Below are 15841 nucleotides of genomic sequence, written 5' to 3' on the forward strand. Positions count from 1 at the left end.
AATTTCACAATGTAACAGCAGTTCGCACCAAACACTATGAAACGGTCCTGCAGATTTATTACATAGTATGATACAATAAGAACGCTATTGAGGAAGCGTTTCATCTGCGTGTCAAAATAGCCACTGTTTTCACGAGAATAGAATGCCAGTTTCTTAACATTTATTCAAGTACAACGATGTAACAGAAGTGAGTCAGTTTCCTTTCTTCAGAGAAGAACCTGTTGGAGATGTCCCAAAAGTGAACGTTCCCGGACCAGCCCCAACAGTCCTTCCATTTACCGAGATGGTTTTCCCCTTCCAGCTCACATCAGAGCGAGATCCGCCCACCGATTCTGGCTGAAAAGTCAATGAAGAGTCTCATCAGAGCCAATGTACCTAAACTTAGGAGTCTTACCCTGAGTCCTTTAGCGTTAGATATAGTTGGCGTTCGACTGTTGAGATCTCTGCTGCCTGTTCCCACACCAACAATTCGGTCATTACTGCAATAGGTGGCTTCCGAATCGTTGCAAAGAAAAATCATTCAGTCGGATCTAGTAAGAGACTTGCCCGGATTTTTTGGCCTCAATGTTCAACCTGCTTGAGACGTGTTGCATAGAATGTACTTTTCCTCTTCCTGGTTGGTCCTTTACCGTACCCGATGCCTAAAGTACATTTAAAGCTGTCGTGCACAATTAAGCAAACTGCTGTCCATTCTGTACTGCTTGATAGCAGCTTCACTAATAAGATGCAATGTGCTGGTGAAAAGTGCCTTTGCGACCGTTTCTCGTTTGCAAATGACAACACATAGTGACGAATAGAAAGACTACATGACTTCAGAAGATTTAAGGCATTTATGTATTGAGTTCCACCAAATAAATAACACTGAGAAACCTCATAAGAAATTCTGGCACAATATATGAGCGCAACAGCCACAATACTTAACCGCAGTTTGCTTCGAGAAGATCTCTGAGAGCTTCTGAACTAGTATCACTGCCCTCGCAGTGTAGTTTACCACGTACTATGGGCGCCATTTAAAGGCATCACCCCACGAATTCGGGGTGGTACGGATTTCAGGCGGGTAATGTCTAAAGGGGTAATGTCTAAAGGGGGGTTCATGTCTCCCTGTACCAGTGTAAACGGACGACCCCGGAACGCTGTTTCATACGACGGCTTATGCTGCAATACGCAGCGTTTGCGCCCCGCATGCGATTCGTCGCAATCTCATTCGGACGACTCGCAGAAGGGCCGGGGCACAACGGTTGCGCATTGGAACAGAAGCCGTCGTAATAAACAGCGTTCCGGGGTGACCCGTTTACACTGATACAAGGAGAGATGAATGGAAACCCCCCTCCCCACAATCTACGACCCCGTATAGGCATTACTTTCCTTAAACCCGTACCACCCCAAATTCGTGGGGTGATGCCTTTAAGCGAATGACTCACAGTTAAACATGAAACACGAAAGTTTGTACATTGGAAATAGGCAGCACAAAAGTATTCCGTAATTCTTCAGAAAAATCAAAACCATTCACACAATCCACAAAAAGCAGAACAAAATTTTGTCCATGTCTTCTTCAATGCTAGACAACTGATCACATATCTCGTTCGAGTGCGCGTGTAACGCAGTCGGCAAGAGGTTCGGCTATAACAGCACGGTCGAAGGTTCGATACCCTAGCGCCAAGCCTCTCATCCCTCCGGGGCATCAAAATTTGATTCTGGACTTGTCTGCGAGAATAAAATCACTGGCTCTGCGGATCGGCTCGCTCCGCTCATTGTAAACCTGGACCCCCGATCAATCGATTCAGAAGTGGAACGTGCAGGACCACATAAGGATTACATAAGGATTGGTCAGCGCAGTGCACTTTATTTGTATTTCTCCGTTATCTCCGTCCAACGTAAAATTAAGGAATTCTAAGTACGTCTTTAAATTAAGATGGGATAATGTTGTTGAATTCTGATTAGAAAAATATGCTTGCGGTCTAAGTGGCAAGTATATCAAAGACAGCAAAGAGTTTATTTTCTCGAAGTTTCCGAGGTTGATTTTAACTCTTTTCGCCGGCACTAAATGAGTGAGTTCCACTAAATATCAACAATTTAAGGGGCAAAACCAATCGAAGGGGGATGTAAATCAAGCCATCGAACTGTTTCCTAAATGTGTAGATCAATATGAAAACATTAACGCCGTATTGTTGATTTGTTATTTTTGAAAATGGTGCCACGTTTGACAAAAAAGCCAAAAAAAAAACGAGTTTATATCAGCGGGGTATACTATGACTTCTTTGCTGAAACCGCGGACAAAAATTCTTATCTGACCTTCCCGCCATTTAGAAGCATGCTCATTGGCATAGGTGGTTTATCGGTTCCAACATCCTCGACAGCTACAACGGACCCTACCCCTCTTCCACTCTGTCGACGTGCTCTGCAAATAAAATAGACTTTTTTCTTAGGAGAACATGTGCTACACCAACTGTGAACTCCTCAAAAACAAGGGTAGCCCTGGAGAGTAGCTATCGGCATGTGGCTACACGCAGCAGCTTCGAGTTGGGTGGACTAGTCTGACGTACTGCTCTCTGCTGCGTGGGGGGTAGCAGTTGCCGGTAATTCCTTTCAAACTATCATTTTTTATTTGAAATTGCCTTCACCTTGAACCTCCAGAAATCGGTTTGAACATAAGAGTTCTGGAGACCATGTGACCACTGGTACCAGGAATCTCCTGTCGGACTTCATCGATCACCTTCCAACCTGGAGGAAGTCCAGCCACAGTGATCTATAAAACGTGAATCGACAGCGGTCGTCTTTTGACAGTGAAAAAACTAACAAGCACACCTCTTTTTCCTGCGGTCTTGCCTTTTCTTTCTTAGATGCTTCTACAAATCCAGATGGTGGACCCACCTTGTCACAGTCTGGCTGTCCTAGCGTCGAACAAACCTACAACTTTGAAAGGTTCGATATCATGTTCACGACAAAAAAAGCAAAAAAAAGATAATCATAATATTACGAACAGTTTCTCTGTAGTAGACTGAGTTGTCCTTTGAGAGGCACTGTGATTTTACGTTGTTTATGACGACAATCTCTCCTATTTTCAAGTTTTTCTTGTCTTCTGTTACGCATCCTGAAGAGTGTTGTTTACAATTGCGGAGAAAATCGTCAACACAATACAAAATGGTCTCTCACAGCAGGAGGAGAGTTCTTAGCCTCAACTTTTCATATCCAAGCGTTCTCTTGTTTCGCTTTGATTATTTTCTTAGCTTCGGTTTTCGATCAATGCTTTGATTTTGGAGAGAAATAAATAGAGACGACGTGTATCTTATTTTCGGTTTATTTAGCTCCAGTGGTATGAATTTGAATTTCTAATGAACGTCGAGGCTACTGACAAAGGAAACCGCCAATATCTGGAAAGAGGTTTGAATTCACACCTTCGATAGAGTAGACACCATACTGCTGGCATTTGTATCGAAGATGTCCTATGGTGAATTCTTCTCCTTCCTTGTATTTTTTCCCATTCTTTGTGCACTCCTGAGATCAAACAATTGGTGAATGCATTGTGAAGCAGGTTATAGACCAGAAAAAAAAAAGATTTTAAGTAGGTACATGAGAGGAAAGAATAGGAAGAGATACTCTTTCAGTTTTGTGGACTACCGTCACAGGAATTAATAGAGATTTATCTTCAAGAGTGGTGAGCACCTGGTCCCGTATCCAGTTTAGTTTGTTAAGATTGATTAATAAGCTGTCTTGGATAAATGGGCATGGCTTGAATGTGGCACTATGCAGTAAGAATTTGGCTGGAAAAAATGGCGTCACGCAGAAGAGGTGCAGGTCCAGCTTAGCACCGAAACATGTTTATCCGACGAAAGTGATACCCCTTATTGAAGTGTATGTTCCAAAAGACAAATCCATCGGATGAGGCGCAGCCCTTGCAATCTCGAGTTAATGTTTAAGGAAACGTTCGGACAACGGAGATCCCCACTTCTATCTAGAATTAAGTTCTGAATGAAGACTGGGACCTGGTTTCCAAGCATAATGGCGGAAGTGCTAAATATCGAGATCTACAAATCAGATCAATCTAAAGATCTATGGATCTCTCAGGAGGGCCAGACTGACTGGGCTTTAACCCATACTGATAACGATGCAGAATCGTTTGAGAAAGATTATTGCTGAAATTTGGGGAATTATGAGACCACTTATGAGACTTCTGACGACTAGAAATATGAGACTGCTATAAGACCCGCAAGCTACTATTCCAAACACACTGTGCTGCTGAGGAGAACTGAAGAATGCCAAAAATATCCCTACACGCTGACTCTAAACTGTAGTTACTTCAAGTGAACGTTGAGATTTCCTCATAGGCAAACAATCTCCAAAAAATAGTGGTGAACCGGCTCAAATTAGAGATGAGACAAACCTTTGGCAACGATTCCAATGCGAGATTGAGGCTGGAAAAGTTCTGAACAAGTTGCACCACCGAGGATGATGAAACGACTTTGTCCTGACAGTGTCCAAGTGCCAGGATGAACAGAAATATATGCAACATCTGAACAGAAAGACATGTTACATTTAAATTTAATTTAATGTAATAAATGTAATTCATGGAACAGTAGGAGCACTGTAATGGTTACAGAATGCACTGTGTCCCGAAGGATCGAGCTTCCCTATATGGCCTCGTCCAACCCAAAACGAGTTTTTCTTCACGTTGCTTGTTATGAAAACGGAGCGATGGTTAAATAAAGAGCCATCAATCACGATTTGTGTTTTGGCATTTACAGTAAACATGGAAACTTTGGAGAAAAGACCTGTTTCTCATGGCTACCCAAGAAAGTGGACAGCGCAAAATCCATACTAGATATTACTAGTATTATTCCATGTGTACTTGTGGATGCGCATATTATGTGTGTACATCGAAGCTATGAAATCGTGACTGTATCCATTTTCTACCGAACAATCTATTAGTATTAGTAATTCTTGTTTCCATTAAAGTGACCAAGGTTGAGGAATATGTAGGTCGTGACCGTTTTCTTTTTTTTTTCAAAGTAAAAAGTGCCCAAGGAAATAAAAAATGTTAATGAAATGTAATGTACATTTCGATTAAAAATTTCTTGGCCTCCAGTTGATCCCATTCAGATTTTTTTAATTGTCTTGTTTTTTTCAAATCATTAGTGTGATGTGTCAAGTTTGAGTGAGTGCGGGGAACGGTCAAGAGGTGCCCGCATGATATGCCGCAGCGTATCCAGAAGGCGAATCAGCGCCGATAATGTACCGCGCGGCTCCTGGCAGCGTCATAATCGCCACAGTAGCCTGGTTTTTCCATTTGTGCTCCGTCTTGCTGAAGCCACGAACGCCCATTTCGCCGTATGTGCAGCTCTTACGGTGCGTTTTTTTTTGCAGATTTCGAAGCGCTTTTCGAAACAAAAAGAAAATGCCTGGTGATAGAAGTTTGAAACTTTAGATGAAATGGAGTGGTCTACGAAGTTCATATAAGTGAAGAAGTAATTGTGAGTGAAAATGTCTAATATTTTGTTCTGAATTGTTATGTGAAAACCACATGTGTATTTATCTATGGAAGTACAGGAGAAAGCATAACAATTTGTCGGTGCAATACTGTTTTTTCACTTTTTTCGGTTTCTAAGTATTTCTTTCTGCACATCTTGCCATGCAGAATTGGTGCCTCGCGACAATGCGTTACACCTAAAGACGTATCTTCAAGATATAGAGGTGTCTGTTTGCCAATTTTGTCACATCACAAACTGTGCATAACATTTTGAAAAAATTATTTCTATAACTGTATTTTTTACATCTTTCACTTTGAAAAAAAGAAAAACGCTCACATCTTATTCGCCAACTTAATAGAAACGGTGATACATACCTAGAATTTCCCTTTCGTCTCTCTCTTCTCATCCTTCACGGAGTTTAGCTTTTATATAGAGAACAAAGGTGCTATGCTCATAATATTTATATGTTTGAAGAACAGAGCGTCCGTTACAGCTTCACTTTTCCATGTAGGTATTACTATCAAATATTGCTTGCTGTGTACTCCTCATGAATTCAAAATTTATTTTAAACTGAATTGTGTCTAGTTGTTAAAATGTTTCATTTTTCAGAGGCATCTTCATTGTCAATCAGATTCGTTCTTTCTGTGCTCTTCGATGACGTTCCCTGCGATAACATCCAATGGAGCGGTCATAATACTACTCTCCTTCACAGGTAGTGTATTCAGTATCTGCTGGATGCGATCGAATTTGTGAATGAAATCCAGTTCTCCGAGCTCGAACTGAAAATCACTTCAAATACCTTTTTATGCACATAGATTCTTGTCATCACGTGGATATCTATAAATATCTGTATAGATACCCATGAATACGTCCGATTGTTGATAATGGGGACAAGTGTGAAGGAGCGTGTCTGCTCGCGGTGGCTCCACTTATACTAAATACGATTAAACCTAAAGTCAACTTGGTTTACGCTCAGTTGACTGATACTCTCTTGGCACGTACGAGCTACACAACTGCTGTGCACTTTGCAGTATTTGTGTAGTTCCTTCCAAATAACTTGTACTGTTATCTGGCAGAAGTTACACAAATGTTGCAGTGCATTGGTGTTCTACACCGCACCGTAACAGCTCAACGCAAACAGGTCGGATACCTAGAGGGAGCATAGAAATTGTCATTTGTATCCGTTTCGTTGCCCTGAGCTGCCAGACATTGTCGAACTGAATGTTTCCGGTCACCCCGTCTCTGTACATAGATGGCCAGTCAAGCGAGACGCCAAATCTCGCACGCTACGGAATGGTTAAATGGATGCAGTGCTATCCATGAGTATTCAAATAAGTGACGGTGATTGACGACGCGACATCACAGCCATGCGTCGCTCGCTCGTAACTTGTTCTAATATGGAAGTTTTGGAACAGGTGAACTATATATAGCTGGATTCCACTCTTTGAATTATATCCAAACACTACCGAAACTAGCAAACACGTACTACCGCTTCGAGCGCAACAACTAGCAGTAATGTAATTCAAGTCGCTTTAGCCTGGTTTTACCATCCAGGGACCCTGGGCCGTCAAATAACTTAGGGCATAGTCCAAGCTATTGTTGTGATACCGCATTGACTAAAGAGAGTAACCGCGCAATTAACGATATTGATCTCTCTATGAATAAATAAGAGAAAAAAGGTGGTAAAGTAGAATATGAGAATGATTCCGTTCAACTCCCCCTATAATTTGGAAGGCGCATGAGAATTATTGTTCTGAATTTATTGAAATATTGTGTTGTTGTTGGAGAAGATATGGCTCCACGAGGACGAGTTCGGATCGCAAAGAGACCAACAATTTGCGCTGAATGAATAATGCACATAAGGCGAGAATGATTTGAATTTTCAATCGAGGTTGAATGTGTTTCCACATCCGTTTTCTGTTATTTTATCTTTTTTTTTCCTGCAGTTTCGACGATATTTCAACCCGGTAAAAGAAGTAAGATCCAAGTGCTAAACAGCAGTGTCGATGAACTATCGAGGGTGGTGTGGCTGCTTTCCTTAGAGATTTATTCATCAGTCTATATTTGTAGAAGTTCAGTACTGTTTTTGACAGGTCAAGAAAAATAACAATGGCACGTTACAGTGTAGTAAGGACAATAGCAAAAATGACCTACTGGTTACTCACTTTCCATCTCAACATCAGGGGATTTGATGGGTTTTCCGGTAGAATGGTACATTCCGGGAGCATGTCGGTGACGGTAGTTGAAACCTAAAGAGAACACAATTTGTTTAGTTGATAATGGCATTAAAAACAGGAAGAAAAGAAATAATAGAACATTCCGCCAACCGCATCTCTATCAAATTCTGTTGTTGTGCTCACTTCAAACACTACGAAATTCCCATGTCTAAACGGAACAATTTTTGGACATGTTAGTAAGCTTCTAAAAGACGGCTTTGGCGAGTTTCCGTTGTGGAATCTTGCGAGAAGTAAGTACGTAGGGTTCGAGACGCTTCAAGTAGGTTTCAGATACAACGAAAATGCAAAACACTGGAAATCCGAAAAAGGGAACAGAAGCAGCGGACTATTGAGTTCACTGATGAGTGGAGCAACTCTTTGGGCCAGTTCAAAACAAGAGATGTGAGCATTTTCATCTAGTTGACTGCTGAGTGTTGCTTGAAGCACAAGGAGGGTCTTAAGAGTCAGGCAAATTGATCAGTCTGGTGCTCATGAACCGTATGCTTTCAGGAACTGAAGAGGATGTTTTGCGGTTCACTAGTGCATTTTGCAAAGCTCCGTTTTCATTCAAAGATTGGGTGAAAGCTTTCTATCTAGAAATATGATAACATTCTACAGCATGGAATAAAGAAAGTACCGCAACTGTAACTCACTTTGCCTTTAATTCAGAAATTGTTCGTAATGTTATTATTTCTCCTTCACAGACAATTCCGACACGGTCAGCAATTACTTCACATTCTTCATGTGAGTCCGTCGTAAAAATAACGGTTCGTCCTGCTCTTTGCAACCCACGTATCACATCCCATGTGTATAAACGAGTCTTAAAAATAGAAAACTTTTAACTCACTAAAATTTCAACGTGAACTAAACCAAAAAATTAGAGAGCCATTACTTTCAAATCCACAGCATACGCAGGCATTTCAAACAAAATCACTGGTGACGCAGACATAGCAGTTGCTGTTATACATGCTCTTCTCTGTTCCATCTTGCTGGAATAAGTAACTTAAAACAGCATAGGCCATTTCTGTTTCCTCGGACACCCGTCAACCTCTTCTCATGTGCCACTCCCTTCCAAACATAACAGATAAGATTGCACGAAAGTTGGCATCACCTCTTTTGTGTTCGGGAACTATTAGCAGTAAAATATATAACACTATTCCTATTGCGATGCGAGATACAGTAGGATCGCTAATTCTTCGACAGAAGACGAAAAAGATGCGGATTCACGTCTTTTTCGTCTTTTTTGCATAACTCGCCTCAATTTGATCTGTATTATAAGATCTCTACATCAATAAATTCGTGAGCGCGACCACTACCGATTGAATGTAATTAGAACTTTCAAAACCTACCAAGGAAACAGTTTCTGAAAAAATTACCTTCGGGTTCAAATTAACAAGGCTAAGTCCGAGATAATTGGGTCCTGACGATATATGATTTTTGACGTAAACATATTTTTCGGAAAGTAAAATGATAGCTCCATATTCGTTATCTACATAATATTGCAAACAATTTGATACCTCTCACAGCAGTAATTTCATGACTCTGAAGATTTTGTAAATTTGACTAAAATGACATGTTTGAACTCAAGGAGCGACCGACATTAGCAGCCTAAAAACTGTTTTGCAAAATATGCAAGAAAACTATTTGTTGTAGGAGGACGTTATCTATTGGTTTTCCAGCTCAACAGGATTTTCTGTTCTTTGCAGCTAAAATTACAACTTCGGCATTTTGCATTTTTTTACTCTGATATTTGATAGTTCGTGAATCGCTAACAAATTAGATTTGCCATCTGTATCTGCACAATACAATAGAGAACAGTCTTTGTCCTATGAATTTTTCCAATTTCTTCTTTAATATGTTTTAGCTGCGATCAGTTTTGGACCTGCAAAAGTATGGAATTTTTCATGTGTTTTTACAGGAAGCTTATTTTTTTGCGATTTATTGGAATTTCCTCCGAATACCAAGTGGATATGTTTAATCAGGAAGAAGAGATCTATTGAATGGTGCTATTTCCAAAAAATTCTGTATCATTCGAATTTTCATCACAAACTCCTTCAACATCTATGGGGGATTATTGTCATCCAGGCATGCCGACCCACCAAATACTTTAGGACACACGCCGAGCTATGGCTGTGTTACCGCATTGGTTACCACATTTCATTTCGGTGTCAAATTGTTTGCAATATTATGTAGATAACGAATATGTAGCTATCATTTTACTTTCCGAAAAATATGTTCACGTCAAAAATCATATGTCGTCAGGGCCCAATTATCTCGGACTTAGCTTTGTTAATGTGCACCCGCAGGTAACTTTTTCAGAAACTGTTTCCTTGGTAGGTTTCGAAAGTTCTAATTACATTAAATCGGTAGAGGTCGCGCTCACGAATTTATTGATGTAGAGATCTTATAATACAGATGCTATAATATTGTAGTAATACTGTCTTATAATACTGTAGTACGTTGCTACGAAAACATGTAAATTTCGCGTTTGGTTGTATTAATTAGTATTGAAGAAGAAAATGCATGCAGACGTAGCGATGATATGAAGGATCAACTCCCATGCTTCTTGAAAACCATGCAGAAGGATTACTTAAAAGACGGAACATCTAATGTTGACCCTCTAATTAAACCAGCTCTTTTAATTATCATGCTTCTGCTGTTGATGGCGTATTGTGACGTGGTGTACCTAAACATACTCAAGTATTTCAACTATTCTTTACGTATTGTGAACGTACATGACTACTGGAAGAAACGCTGGTAAAAGCATGTCTCTAGGATCGTGTAACCGGTTGGGAGCCTTTCCTTTCAATAACGAATATAACGAAGGTAAAACGAACGAAGAACGAAAATAACAAAAGGATGTCGTATTATTTAAAAACTGCGATCTCACATTATTGCCATATTACAGTCCATGGGACATTTACTGTCTGAAAAAAAACTTGAAATATGCACATGCTAATTAAGGGGCCGCATGAATTTGATGTCGACTAAGCCTCTTTCTGATGTGGCTAATGTTGATGCATTTGTCATGTGATTGACCTGATGGTGGTATTAAGTTTTTATTATTATTGCTTATGAGTATTAGTATTTTTTTTATTAGTAGTATGTTTCAAAGTATATATATGTAGCTGCTAAGTGGTAAATCCCAGCTTCAATCACCCTCAAGCACTAATTGTGAAAGGCCCTACCTTGGTGCGTAATTTTTAACTTGTTGTTAAAGGTAACGTATCACGAAATTGAAGTGGTGTTGAAACCTGATTGAAAACATACATACAGTTCGGGATGTAGATTGCAAATGTGAGCTTGACCCAATTCTATTTCCTTAATCGTCTTAAGCTATATGCTGCTATTACAGTTATTGAAATTGGTTGTTTTACGGAGAAAGAAGAAAAGCGAAACCCCAAAAAAAGCAGTTTCCATAATTCGGCCTTGGATTAACACTGGCTATTTCTGCAGGGTGTCAAAAAATTTACGCAAGATTTGAACTAAATTTTAAAAAAATCAAATATATTTTTTTTTTTTTTTTAATTTTTAAAATATTTTTTTAAATTATTTTTTTTTTTTATTTTTTTTTATTATTTTTTTATTAAAAAATTAAAAAAGGAAATATTAAAATTAAAATTAAAAATCAAAACCTCAACAAAAAAAAAAAAAAAAAATAAACCCCCCTTTTTTAAATAAAAAATTTAAAAAATAAAAAAAATTAATAAATTTAATAGGGGGGGTGGGAGGGGGGGGGGTTTGTTGGTGGAGGGGGGGGGGTGTTTTTTTTTTTTTTTTTTTTTGGGAAGGAAGAATTATTTTAGGGGGGGGGTTTTTTTTTTTTCTTTAAAAATTTTCTTTTTTGTTAATAGGAAAAAGAGAAAAAAGGGAGGGGGGGGGGGGGGGGGGGGTATTTGTAGGGGGGGGTGGTGGGGGGGGGGGGGGGGGGTTTTTTTTTTTTTCCCCCCCTATAAAAAAAAGCCCCCCCAAAAAGTTTTTTTTTTTTTTTTTTTTTTTTAGGGGGCCCCCCCCCTGGGCGGGGGGCCCCCCCTTCCCCTATGGGGGGGGGCGAATTGGACTTTCGAGAAGAGGGGGGGCGGCGCAAGGGGTGGAGCGTTGCAATAGATGGCGTCATATAAAACAGCACTCTTGAGGAGGCTGTTTGCAGTGATGCAGAGAGAGATGAGCGCAACTACCAGCGTCACCGTAATCTACGACGTAATCTACCACCGTCCCCGTATACGGATACTCCACCTGAAATCCGTACTACATCAGATTCGTGGTATGCTGCCTTTAATTTTAGGGTTTTTAGCTTGGATCCAAAATGCCTCCAGCGATTTTCGAGCCAACGTTTTAGATTCGTGCGCTAAGATTTGGACCGCAAATTTCAAAATCGGCTCCATCGTGTTTTTGTGTTCAATGGTTCTACGGTTCTTCTATTGTACTTTTTATTGAAAGAGCACATGGGATAGGGTTATGTATGGAATAACATCCACAACGGTTCACTGTTTGGTGCAGATCCTGGGATGTAGCCTTAATTGGACCACACTTTTTTGAAAATGAGGCTGATCAAGCAGTTGTTGTGACTGACGCTCGATATCGCAACATGAGTTCTTAATGCCTAAATTTCGAGGAATTTGATATGTAGGACAAGAGGTTACAACAAAGTAGTACGGCATTTGATACTGCCCGTGGAACAATCCATTCACTGCATGAGAGATTCCCTGGTGGTATACTCTCTCGTTTCGGTAATCGACGAAAGAGTACATGTGTGCCAGGAAAGCCGTGGAGGTCATTTGCCCGATGTGGCATTCCATACATAACCCTATCTTATATACTTCATGTTTCAATTTTGAAAATTACAACAGAAAAAAACTGTTTTCTATTCAATTCAAATCTTGCATCAATTTTAGGACATCCTATAGAAACAAGCTTCAGAAACACCTACCTGTTTCACAATTAATCAACAATCTGAACCTTCAAAAGAAATTAATTCCCGCTTTTTCAGAAAGTATTCTTAGACGTTGAAAAGTCGTATACTTGTCTTCGAAGAATAGTTTTCAGTCCTTATAATAATTGAACTAATGCCCAAAATATTTGAAATTCGCATCTATATGCGCCGGACGTTATCATGAGTTTTCAAAACATAGTAATTCCTCTTTTTCGAAGTTTCCTGCACGTAACTTTAGAGTTAGCGAAGTTATGGCTTGAAACATTTCTTTCACTGGAACTGCAGACTGTGACTTCTTTTAGAGTAGCATGAAGTGTCGGAAGGAAGCCGCTGTTCTTTTATTGAAAGATGCCAAAGAAAGTGGCGGCAAACCTGCACTGCGAAAATGGCGAGTTAACTCGATTTTTCTCATGAAGCGCAGCAAACATTTTCTTCACAGTTTTCGGGGACTGACCTTAACAAAAGGTGGTAGTACATACTAGAGATGTTGAAGAGGAGCACATGAAATTGTATGGTAATGACTATTGGCGTAATAACCACAGTGATTTACTCACCGGCAATACCTGCGATTATTTCGAGATTTGACTTTAGGCTCAGTGAAGGAAAGAGCGAGTTCTCTCGCGAGCAAAAAGCCACCTGCTGAAAAGAAGGAAAACAAGACAAATGATAGTTTGAAAGTTGCGGAATCAACGCATTCATGTTACCGGCCCGGAAGAGTTGGCTAGTTTGAAATTTCCACAACGCTTCCGAGCAGCTGTCGCCATTTGCGTGATGATCGGCCGGGTGTCACTCTTCTGTCCTAGAAGAGCGATACACTCTCCCGGTTTAAGCTCTATTTCTTCTCCTCCAACTAAGAGTACATCAGAATCCATATTTCTCTAAAACGAACGATAGTTGATAAACTTTCTAGATTGAGCGTGGTACGTGGACGAAGTGTTTTCAAATCGGTTTTGAGAAATAGATGCATTATTATCAATGTGACCAACTTTCGAAATCTTACAATTTCAACACTTGCACTGCTTATTTGACCAGTTGCCATTATTTTATTTGGTCATTTCTTCTCAAACAAATGCATGTGCCATTACATGCATATTTGAGAGCTAGAGAGTGGGAGATGTGCAGAATTTGCGCAGATCGACAGAGGCAGCGTTATGCCAACTCAAACAAAGTCGGCAGCAATTCATTCAAATTCGTTTCAAATTACTTCGGTAGAAATTGAGTTCTAACGTCATCCTGTGTTTCATTCAATCTTTGTTAATTTCACGAAAAATGCCGGAAAGTGGAGCCACACCCGTGTTCATTAACCTCCTCTATGCCTTCGCCCTAAGTTCTGGGAATATGGCAAGCACCAATAAATGGGATAACTGTAAATAATGACGAAAAAGATCGCTGAAGCGAAGGAGGTCTGAGGGAACGTGCCGGTTTCTGATATGAACGAGTTGGTGGAGTCTACGGGGTGCGGATGTCTAGCTTTCATGAAGACCAGAGATATTTCACGAAATACACTCATCGTAGAGGGGGTAGTTCACGCGAGTCGCCAAGTTCCGCATGCTATGAAGTAGCGATATATAATATTTTGTTCGAGCTCTTGCTGCTCGACAAGGCTGGGCAGAGCTATGTTCAAGAATGACACACCCCGGCGAAGACGCGGGCAATCGCGTCACTCGATAACAACAGCCCGCAGGTTAATCCAAGTCGAGCAAGTCAGTTCGGAACTTCTGTGGAACCTTTTCCTAATTTTGCAGCTCTTCTCAAGACTAGGGACCCAAACCCAATGTCAATAGGTAGCGATGTTTTGTTTCATGTTTCGCTTTAAACTTCCTAATTCTTCCTTAAACTTTTGGGTTGATTCTTCATTCCTAAACCGTCTTCTCACTCAAGATTTGGAGTAGAGAAGCAAAAGATATAGTTCTCTTTTCGAGCAACTGTAGTTCATACATATACACACAATCCATGTATATAGTCGCCGCAAAACGCGTTGTCGGCGCGACGTTTTGTCATTGAAAGTGTTCACAGAGCTCTTTCAACGTATGCTTAACACTATTCGGACCTCTTTTCTTTTACATTTTTTTTTACTTCTTCACTTCTTTTCTTTTAACAAAGCTGAAGTGTCTGGCTCTAATCAACCGGCTTGGAATGTGCCACCGCATTTACTTTACTTCAGAATCGCGGAGTTGTTTACGAATGCTTTTCTAGCCTATCATTTCTTTCACGATTTCTTCACACGTTTCAAATACACAGATTTGAAGATAAAACTGGTGTGTATCGTTGTTGGTCTAGTGTACTACATCCGTTTGGCGTATCACTGACCTCTTCACTTTACCCTGGAGTCGGGAGAAACTTCTGGACTATCAAAAAACGGTTTTCTTCTTATTACGGCTTTTGCCTATTTTATTAAAAGCATCATCCCACGAATCTGAGGTGGTACGGATTTCAGGTGGAGTATTCGTACGGGATCGTAGATTATGGAGAGATGGGTGATTGCGTCCATTTCTTGCTAGTTGCCATAAAAAAACGGTCCGGAAGATGTGGCGTGTGCACACGGCTGGCGCGCTCCAGTCGAACTCGTTGAAAAAAATAGCGCGCCGGGACGCTCGAAGCTGTAACTTCCGCGCCGTTTTTTACCGCAATTAGGAAGAAATGGACGGAATCACCCCTCTTCTTAATCTACGATCCCGTATACGAATACTCCACCTGAAATCCGCATCACCTCAGATTCGTGGTGTGATGCCTTTAAATAAAGCAAAAACGAAAGTCCCGTGAGTTATGCGCATGCTGTAGCCTTCATGTAGGACCCGTCGCGTCGTCATATTATCTTAAACTAGATACTGAACGACCCACATGAATACCCCCAAGACGATAGTGGTACTCCTTCCTAAAGCCTATTGGAGGAAAAGGAAAGGATTTGCGCTTCTGGTGTGTCACGCGAAAGGAGAAACCACTTGGCGACTCTCGCATGCGACTGAAACCAACACATAGAGGAACCGCTTGAGACCGTTCGACCAAAGAACAACGGATGCCAAGATTACCAAGGTTAGGTGTATATCACATATAGTACACTCGCGTTTCGCACTGGCGAAAACCTCTATACAAGTACCATTGGCAGGACACCTGGTTAGAGCAGGATGCCACGAGCTTTCATTGAGAAATAGAGCGGTGCAAAATCTTAGATCCACTTCATAAAAACTGTGATTTATTACAAAAATAGGGTCTAAAAACAAGTTCAG

General features: G+C 40.5%; 2 protein-coding genes across 4 annotated transcripts in view; both read right to left on the minus strand.

Moving 5' to 3' along the window:
• Nucleotides 1-192: 192 nt before the first annotated feature.
• On the minus strand, nucleotides 193-4814 carry RB195_018120 (uncharacterized protein; the record flags this gene model as incomplete). Of its 2 annotated transcripts, XM_064185408.1 has the most annotated exons (10): nucleotides 193-336; nucleotides 395-479; nucleotides 547-641; nucleotides 2293-2398; nucleotides 2622-2746; nucleotides 2806-2907; nucleotides 2982-3091; nucleotides 3396-3495; nucleotides 4382-4510; nucleotides 4770-4814. In XM_064185408.1, 10 exons carry the CDS (start codon nucleotides 4812-4814, stop codon nucleotides 193-195), a joined length of 1041 nt encoding a protein of 346 aa, XP_064041289.1. The 2 variants fall into 2 exon arrangements, with proteins under 2 accessions (XP_064041289.1, XP_064041290.1); XM_064185409.1 differs by lacking the exon at nucleotides 4770-4814.
• Nucleotides 4815-6088: 1274 nt separating this feature from the next.
• Nucleotides 6089-15841, minus strand: part of RB195_018121 (uncharacterized protein) — a gene marked incomplete at both ends in the record, with an annotated part of 37554 nt that continues 27801 nt past the window's right edge. For both annotated transcript variants that reach the window (XM_064185410.1, XM_064185411.1), the window contains 8 exons: nucleotides 6089-6244; nucleotides 7631-7714; nucleotides 7793-7850; nucleotides 8335-8501; nucleotides 8574-8670; nucleotides 12987-13068; nucleotides 13169-13253; nucleotides 13319-13492. In XM_064185410.1, the coding sequence (XP_064041291.1) occupies nucleotides 6089-6244; nucleotides 7631-7714; nucleotides 7793-7850; nucleotides 8335-8501; nucleotides 8574-8670; nucleotides 12987-13068; nucleotides 13169-13253; nucleotides 13319-13492 (903 nt within the window). The remainder of the gene's footprint in view (nucleotides 6245-7630; nucleotides 7715-7792; nucleotides 7851-8334; nucleotides 8502-8573; nucleotides 8671-12986; nucleotides 13069-13168; nucleotides 13254-13318; nucleotides 13493-15841) is intronic.

The sequence above is a fragment of the Necator americanus genome, chromosome II (assembly GCF_031761385.1).
Source record: "Necator americanus strain Aroian chromosome II, whole genome shotgun sequence".
Taxonomy (NCBI): Eukaryota; Metazoa; Nematoda; class Chromadorea; order Rhabditida; family Ancylostomatidae; genus Necator; species Necator americanus.